Raw genomic sequence first — 9,500 nt, forward strand, 5'->3', positions numbered from 1 at the left:
CCATGAAGTGTCTTTATATTTCCCCAGCAGGCCAGCCAGGGGTCACACATTTTACATTTGTTGTCAAGTAACACGGTGAATATTCTGAGCTGTCCAGACACAATGCTGCTGTATGTTTCACTGTGCAGAAGTCCACTATGACTACGATATTGCTCTCCTAAAAAATGTCAGTTCAAGTCTGTTGTTATTTCCTGGTCCAGCAGACGTTTCATTCACAGTCCTGTTGGACAGTTATTAGACCACACACCCCCAGTTTTTCCAGCTTCTTCTGGCACAAATGATATGGCAATGATTGGATTGTCAGTATTTCAAGGGAGTGAAATGAATGCTCAAAGGAAGTCTGACTTGTGTTTATCTGCGTTCCAAGGAAAAAGGGGGATTTCTCTGATGTTTTTTAAAGGCTTTGATATCAGTTTCTTTACTTGGTAACAGCTTGCATTTTTCCAGAAGGAAACTGAGGCTGGAATGTGTGTGTTTTAGTTTTGCCAGGAGTTGATTCTTTAAAAGAACGGTTGTATAACATCAACATATTGGTTTGTGTAGTCTCTTATCAAAGTTGTGTGCACACAAGATCACTTGACTTTTCAAGTAATGGGAGTGAAACTGCACAAAACCGTCAAATACAAACGCAGACATACCTCCAGCAGGTAAACGCAAACATGTACTGTATGGTGTTCACAAACACACTCGCCGGGAACATGCAACCCACCCTCAGGATGTAAGGAAATGAGGCTTTCTTCCTTCCCTGACCCTGAGCAGACTGGGACTGAAGCCTGGCCGGGTCACAGCCGTTCTCTCCCTGTCATGCACGCTGGAGAATTTATGGTCCAATAATAATCCTCTCAGAAAGTAGCCGTTCATCACAGGATGACACACAACAGAGTGTTCAGAGAGTTTTACTTTGGCTATGTGACTCCCAATTTGTTTTCATATCCAGTGTGCTCAGAATGGATTTGGGACCATGCGATGCTATTGTCTTAGATTTGTGTCTTGAGAAATCTCCATTTAAGCTCCTCCTGAGAGGAATGCTGTCTGAGATAGGATGATAACCAGGCAGCAGTACGTTTTAGTTTGCTTTGCTTTCTGCAGTACTCCAGCTCGCTCGTGCTCAGAGGAACTCTTCCACCACTCGACAACTCTAGCGGCAAACGATGCGGCGAGCCCCGTCATCACCTCCGGGAAACCTCCACCTGTGATGGAGCAGGAGGAGGAGGCGGCTGCTGCTGCGAGGAAGGGAGCCGCCGGTGTCCCGTTAGTCGCAGATGCAGAGCAAGATGAGAAGCGGGCTCACCGAACGCTGACCTCTCCCAAACACGTCACCACCCCGAGTCCCCCCCACTTCCTTCCTGTGCCCGCTGCCATGGCAACCGCTACAACAGCAACGACCGATACAGGCCGACGGAAGGGACGGGCTCTGAGTGAAAGTGGTGACCCACAAGGAGCGAACTCTTGGTTGGACAGCAGTCTTCCAGCAACGTGAGCCCCGTCCAGCAACTACACTACATTTTTATGAATTTCCACTGCGTTGAACTAAAACTACATAATTCAACTTTAAAATCAAGGAATCTACTGTTGAAATGATCCTCTCAATGTGTGACCTCAGTCTGCAACGCTCTTATCTGGATGACTTAACTGCTTAAAGATTGCATGACCTTTTTTTTTTTTTACATGAATGCAAATTGTTATTGTTTTCTAAAAAGCAACTGTTATCGTACAGAGGACGCACGGAAACTGAAAGATATCCACGGTTTTCTAATTTCCTTGCTTTTTTCTGTGTTTTTTTTATTTTATCTGTAGAAGAAACATTTGAGAATGTGGTCTTTGATTAACTACGCATGACCTTAGTTGGCACCCTTTGATTTCTTCAGGAGACCCAATCAGGAGATAGCTGCAATGGACACTGAATTCAATTTGATCCGAAATGATTTGGTCCAACCATTATCAATTAATCAAACATAACCCTTTCCATGAATGCAACTAAAATACTGGCTTTAATGCAAACCCATTGGCTTTCATCTTCCTACAAAAAAACAAACGTATGGCTAGTAGACATTTTACTACAACAAATCTTATGGCAAAAAGCCATCTTAGAAAGAAAAGTATCTGCTCCTGATTTAGCGAAGCTTCTCTTAATTTAGTCTCCTTGTTCTCTTGTGGCGAGAAACCACAGGCCACGCTTTCTCTCACACCCCTCCAACATCACAGGGGCGGCTCCATAAAAAAAGACTGTGAAGACCTTTTGTGGTTGAGGCCAAACCTACAAGTGGCGGTCACAGACAGAACGAGAGCCTCTTCCTTGATGTGGCTCTCGTGCCGTCTCATAAAAGATGCATGTACTTTTGTTGTTGCAATAGTTATGTGTCAGCTGCAGTCTAAGATCATTGCCATATGCATCTGTTGTAATCTAACAGTGTTTAGGTTTGCAATGATGCAGTAAACTAGTCTTCTGCTCTGCTCGGGCTGTGTTATGGATAAGACTGCCCCCTTGTGCTTGGTTCGGGGATGATCATTAAACACGGAAACTGTGTTTAGATGCAAAACACACTTGTTTGAATTCTGTATAAAATCTGTCATAATTAACTCAATGTCACACCACACTATGTTACCCACTAGTTATCAAATATTCCATCTCTGTGTTTTGATACTCGATACTTGTATTCATTTGTGGTTGTGCTCTCTCTCCATGCTCTCTGCCTTCTGTAGATTCAGCCGCACATATAGTGTGTCAGATGACCCACAGTAAGTTGTCCATTTACCGCTCAGACTGTCAGGCTGTCTGTCCCAGCACTGCTACGCACTGCAAAACAAAGCCTGTTCAATAAGTCAATCACTCATTGAGTGTTAGAATTGGATTTTTCTTTATGCAAGTGGAAAAAATCAGAAAAAAATTATAAAACCACACTGAAGAGTGCGATGACTGCACCGGTCAGTCGGGGCTGATGTATCATTACATTTGTTAGGATCTTTTCAAAAGTCTCCCAGTTCAGCAGATTTTTCCTACTTGTGTTATTTAAATCCAAATGATAAATGACGTGTCATGGTGGACCTCTTTGACAGTCTGCTTCAACAGCGTCAAACTGTCCCCGAACCTTAAACTTGATGTCAAATATCATGAGAGTATGTTTTTGGCTGGCAGCGACCCATTGCTCTCAGATGTGTTCAAAGTGTCTGCAGTAGTGTTTGTGGAGACGCCTTACTAAACTGCTGCTCCGACATCATCGTAGTGCTTCTGCCAGCTGCATGTTTCACGTCACGCTACCACCTTCACCAACATCCCTTACAAAATACATGATCATGGTAATCTCATTGGCTTAAGCAGGAGATGATTCATAACCGGGAGGTGACTCGTGCTTTGTTTCAAAGGTTTGATTTAGACGAGCAGTTATTCAGCATTGGATTTGACCCACTGACCAAAACCTTTAAAAGAATACAACATGTCTGTCATCTCTTAGATTGAAAACACTCTTCTACCTTTTGGATGTTGGAAATCACTATTCTGAGTCTTAAGACAACAGCAGTTATCACGCTTATAATATATAATATTATAAATAATTTAACCTGTTGGAAGACGCATGCTCCTAACAAACATGTCTGCACTTCACTGTCTTCTCTGTATCTATAAATGGATGCTTTAACATCACTGACTGAACAAATGTAAAGCCAGTGTTTACTGTCTAACAAGTTTGTGACTGATTGTTGCATCTCGTTCACTCGCATCAGAAGCTTACTGACAACCAGCCTCCTGAAGCTGAAGCTGATATTTCACAGGTCTCATCAAACGGCACTTTAACCTCTAATGTGTAATCAACTTCCTGTGGAAACAAATGTTGGAACGAGACAGTAAAACGACAAACAGAAGGAAAATGATTTGAATAGTTGTGAATGTTTGTTCTGAAGTCTTAGTTCTGCCTTCAGGGTGAGCGTGAGGGTGAAGATGGACAGTTTCACATTCATGTGGTCTTTAAAAGACGCCGTTGCTTACAGGTTATTCTCGTTTCCTAATCATGTGAATGATGTGTTTTCTTTGATATGACACTGCTGTAACAAACCCTAAGCTATTGCTTAGTCTTGGAAAAGGTCAGGATACGAATGTTAGTGTTCTCACTGTGTTCAACACTCTGTGCTCACGGTGCAATGCACCGAGGGAAATGTATAGAATGACTTATCGACAATCTAAAACAAACCTAAACCATGTCCTACTCTGGAATTGACGTATCAATGCATGCGTTTCATGATCCCCGTTCCGTCTGTCTCTCTCCCTCCTCTCCTCAGGAGTGTGAGTATGATCGACATGCGTGGTGAGGAGGAGGCCATGCTGCAGCCCCACAGTCAGGTGCGTCATGAGCTGATGCACAACCAGTACAACAGGATGAAGGAAGAGGACGATCACTGGCAGGATGTAAGTGTCTCAGATTTATATCAAGTCTATTAGTGTATTTACTTTTTATAGATTGTGATTTCTTCAGTCTCATCTGGACACTTTATATTTCTCGTCCCCCTTGTGTTGAGTTCCTCAGTTATATGCACCGATGTGTGTCTGCAGGCCGAAGCATTAACTCCAGATTTGTTTAGCCGTGTCCCAGTTAAACAACTTAAATCAGTTTTCTTTGGCCTGAGCGGGGCTTCAGGTCTCACAAGCCCTCTTGCCTTGTTTCACTTGGAACTAAATCACTTCTAATCTATTTTTGTGTCAGGACCTGGCCCGATGGAAACATCGCAGGAGGAGTATTTCCCAGGACCTGATCAAGAAGGAGGAGGAGAGGAAGATGATGGAGCAGTTGATGTCAGGAGACATCTGTCCCACCCACAGGAGGAGAAGCATCAAGACCTACAGAGAGATAGTGGAGGACAAGTGGGTGAAATACACACAAACAGGAAGTTTAATTCATATTCAGCTAAAACAACAAAGCTGTATGTACAAAACTAAAGATTATTAATGATTAAATCTTCTTTCTAGTTCCTGTTAGTGGGCACAAAGGTGACAGCAACTCCTCCTGGAGTTCATACAAGTAGGAAAAAGAGCCGGTCTGCTCAATTGATAGTGAAGAAATAAAAGTCCTGTATGATGGGGATGATTGTAGTTTTAATGTAGTGTGTGCAGGTTCAATCAGTTGTTCATATCAGCTGCTAAATTAACCTTTAATTAAAGGTATAATGTGTAACTTTTCTGCTTTAAAATGTCTAAATATGGCGAGACGTATGATATACATTAGTTGTGTAATTACATTATCCCACATGTTTCCAACCATTTTCTCACCTATAATGTTAATCAAGGTAACGTTTAATTTGATCACCTGTCAAAGGCGTCATATGTCCTCTGCGCATGCGTCAGCGTTTGTGGCCGTTTTGAGCCACATTTTACATGTTTTAACCGGACGAAGGGTTTGAATCATCGAACGTCGGAGACGAGAAACGAGTAAATGCTATCAGTAGGTCAGCAGCAGCAGTTATCCTGCACACAGCGTCAGAGAAACGCTGAACGTGAAACGCTTCCTTCAGTGTGTAAAAACCTGGTCAGATGTTTTGGCGAGGAGGAGACCTCTGCGCATAATTTGGCTCCTGGTGAAAACCTCCTGAACACTGAAGGAATCCTAACCTGGAGAAGCTGACTGCAATAGTGATGAAGACAACAACTCCCATGATCCCACGCTGCTCCACAACGTCTCCAAACGTCTTCTGTTATTGTTTTGATTGAGAGAAAAATGACATATTTTTGCGTTTAATGTAAATCGAATCGAGTCACGTCAGCTGTTTCATATTTTACACAGCTGTTTAGTTTTTACTTCCTTCTTTACCACCTTTCCTCTTCAACAGGGAGCGTCGAGAGCTTGAGCTGCGGGACGCCTACAAGAGTGCCAGAAACCAAGAAGAGGCGTCGGTCATCCTCCAACATTACGCCCAGCGCTTCTCCATCAGCGACTCGGTCCTGGAACGCCTGCAGTTGCCAAAGATCCTGGACCGCAGCATATCTGCTGATCCCTCTTCACCCTGCTCACCCTTCCCTCTCTCCCTCTCCCTCTGCGCCTCCCCAACGACCCCAGACCCCTTCGACATTGACCCCAACGGGCCCCTGAGGTATCTGCGGCAGCAGTCCGCCCCGCCTCCGAAGTTCACGTCTACACTGGAGGCGCGAGTCGAGGAGTTTCCCAAAGACTCCTCACACCAGCGGCCTCAGATTCGCTCTCGCTCGTCTGAGCCGCCATCCAACCGAAACCTGTCGCCCAAACCGGTGCCTTTGCTGACACCCAAGCCTTACTTCCAGTCCCGACCCGCAGCAGCGGATCAATGGCCCAGCAAGGTGAGACTGACTCAGAAGAACTCATCATGAACTCACAGATGTTAGTAAATCTGCTTTACAGCGTTCTCCAAATGCCTTGTGTCGACTTTTCAAGTGTTTGGTTGCCACAGTAATCTCCCCACTACGCCCCACAGTGTTACTCTCTTGAGGTTCCTTACGCGTGATGAAGTTCTCTTCATACAAACATGAAATGATTGAGATGTGGTTAGTGTGACCACAACAGTCCTACAGAGTTAACATGTGGTTACTTCCCAGTGCCGGCTGCCCTCCTCGCAGGCTGGTGGGCACATTCGTCTCTCTTGGTAGATGCATTAGAATGCCACAGAACCACCACGGTGATGAGCCAGCTGGTTTCTAGGAAAACGCAAGACTTCCCCTCCCAGAAGATCTTATGTTTTGGTGTGTCGGGGAAGGAGGAGCAGATTATTATCAGACCAAATTGAGCACAGTGCTTTTCTGGAATGTCTTGTCAGGAGTCTGAGCGGAGCCCGGCTTTCAATGGAGCCCTCTGTTCCCTATTGACTTTAGAAGTTGACAAGTAGGGCCCTCTCAATGTGAAGTGGGCTCCCAGCGGACAAAGAGGGCCCACACAGGCTGCGAGAAGAGGGATGAGAAGGTGGAGGCGGAGGGGGGGTAGACTGAGAGCCTGCATTCACCCAACTCCACCACTGTGTCTTAAGTTACCGCTCGCTAGGAGCTCCTCACACATACATTAGTGCCTCTTTGTCATAGAGGCCAGCATGGTGCTGTGAGCTGGATGAATAGCTAATAACGAACAGAGATGAGAGGCTGGTAATGAGCACAAATGAGGGCACTGGGTTTTTAGGTATAGGGTTTATTGTAATGTCTTTGTCATCAATTCATTTAGTTATTTGTTTGAGCGAACAGCCTGACGAGTGGAAATTCAGGCAATGTTTCCTGCACAGGTTTCATACCTACCAATATATACTATGTGCAGGGCTGGTGTATTAAAGATGAAGCCTCCATTACACTGATCATAATATAGATCTTTAATGTCCTGACATTTCTTCAGGTTTCCTTTAACTCTGCAGTGCGTATATAAAGGCAGTATTTAACCTGTTCTCTATGATTTAGGCGGACGGTTTGCTCCGAGTCAACGGTGACATAGGAAGTGACGACGTTCCCACCGCGCCTGAGAGTCGAGGAAGGGAATCTCCTCAATTCCATGCGTCCTCTTCCATAACCAGCAACAGCACTGTAGATGTTCCCTCGTCAGCAGCCTCACCAACACACAGTCCACACACCTCAACCGGAGGAGGAAGCCCTGTGTCAACTAAGGCCAAGGAGGCACAACGTGGGACAGAACCAGCCTCTAAGGACATCCAGGAAGAGAAAGTCATTGAGCATTCGACCCCACCCAGCCGGCCCACCTCGCTCCCATCGGTCAGGGTTAAAATCTTTTATAGTTGATCACAAGAAAACCTGAAAGTATAATGAAAAGCGGGTGATTAGTGTTCTAGAAAGATCTTAGAATGAATCTACTCTCCTGGCTGTCAGCAATCCTACTGCAGTGATTACTTTACATTCCCTTCCTCAATCAGAAATTAAAACTTGTGAGAAGAAGCCTGCGTGACTTGTTTACATACTTTATATCCAACACTCGCGCTTGAATCTGGTGGAATATGTTTCATGCACTACAAAAGCCTCTTGATCTCAGGCTTGTTTATTATTCAACTTGAACCATCTGTGACTCTTAATAGGAGCTGCAGAAGCCAGAAGAAAGCTTTGGGAAGTCGGTAGCTGCTCCAGAGGAGGACAAGTCAAATGCTGCAGCTCAACAAACGCCTCCTGCAGGTCCGAACAGCATGTTGCTGTACTGACCCCTTGTGGTTGCTCATAGACTTGTGTCATTACATGTCATGGAAACATAAGTGATAACATTGTTCTGTTTTCAGAAGCCAAACAAAAACAACAAAAAGCTGAACCATCTGGTCAAAACATCTCCAGTCTTGTCCAGTCAGGAGTCGGCACACCGCGAAGTCAGCCAATACCTTCACAGGTGAGGCAGCTGACCAAACGAGAACAAACAAAAGAAACAATCACCCATCCAACGGTTTCTCTTTGAATCTCCATGCAGGCCATTGTTCCCAGTTCCCAGGAGTCGTCCCAGAGAAGAGAGAACGTCCCAAGCTTAGCTGCACCAGGATCATTTGAATATCACCCTCCGAGGGAAACGACAGCAGGTTAGTGAACTCTTTCCATCCAAATGCCAATTCAGAAGCTTCTCTCCCATACATCTCCTTGGTTTCTGAGTTTGATTAGCATATCCTCCTTGCTGCCTTTTTTCCTCTTTTGCCCTATAGCCTGAGACTCTCTCTTGTTCTGTTGTACCCCATGATGTTTAAATCAGAGTTAAAGGGGTTCAATAATGTGTGACTATTATCAACCTGCATAAACTCCTGCTTCACCTTTTGTATCTGCTCAACAGACAAAGATCTTTAATTGGCACTTACACTAAAGTCCTCTATAGACGCTAATTACACCTGAGATCCAATAAACACATCCAAATGAGGTGAAATATTACTTTGTAGATCGTGTTATCAAAGCACTGCTTTGTTGTTTATTCTGACTTTTTAACCCTCAAGTTGAATTCTAGTACGGTAGAAGACACGTTGTTAAATCTGAATTACAACCTCGTAGAAGATTGGAATCCAATTCTGATCTAAATAGTTTTCTCTCCTGTGTGTATGACTGGAGAACAGGTGCAACAAAAGGTTTTGCCAGGATAATATTTCTAAGTTTCTTTAAAAAATACATAATCGGCCATGTTCCTTTTTTCCATCTGTGTAAACAGGTGAGGAAACAAAGTCTTGGCAGGTAAATTGTTTTGTGTTTGTTGCTGTAATACTCATTTTGTCCACAAGAGGCTGAAGTGTTGAAAATAGCACTAACAGCCTCCATGTTTTCTTCCAGGTGAGTTTAATTTTCTCAATGCGCTCTAAACACACCATGCTGCAGGTACAGAGTGTCAAGAGTAACTTGTGTCTCACCTGCCCAAAAATGTTCACCTGGCAAAACTTGTCACCTAATCATAAACACAGGAGAAAAACTATTTAGCTCAGACTTGTTTTTCTCTCACCTGCCTCTCAGGGCTTCCGTACTCGACTGTCTCACAGGAGAGGAAAGTAAAAGCTTTCCCCAATTTGGCATCTCTAATTCTCTGATGTCCATACCAACTCCT

General features: G+C 44.3%; 1 protein-coding gene across 1 annotated transcript in view; it reads left to right on the forward strand.

The window, feature by feature from the left end:
- LOC115014935 (LIM and calponin homology domains-containing protein 1-like) overlaps nt 1-9,500 on the forward strand; it is an 82,286-nt gene that overhangs the window by 61,213 nt on the left and 11,573 nt on the right. The window contains 9 exon segments of the mRNA XM_029442088.1: nt 1,090-1,476; nt 2,704-2,739; nt 4,273-4,399; nt 4,695-4,852; nt 5,815-6,298; nt 7,394-7,702; nt 8,020-8,113; nt 8,215-8,318; nt 8,397-8,502. Of these exon segments, the coding sequence (XP_029297948.1) occupies nt 1,090-1,476; nt 2,704-2,739; nt 4,273-4,399; nt 4,695-4,852; nt 5,815-6,298; nt 7,394-7,702; nt 8,020-8,113; nt 8,215-8,318; nt 8,397-8,502 (1,805 nt within the window).

Source organism: Cottoperca gobio, chromosome 10 (assembly GCF_900634415.1).
Source record: "Cottoperca gobio chromosome 10, fCotGob3.1, whole genome shotgun sequence".
NCBI lineage: Eukaryota > Metazoa > Chordata > Actinopteri > Perciformes > Bovichtidae > Cottoperca > Cottoperca gobio.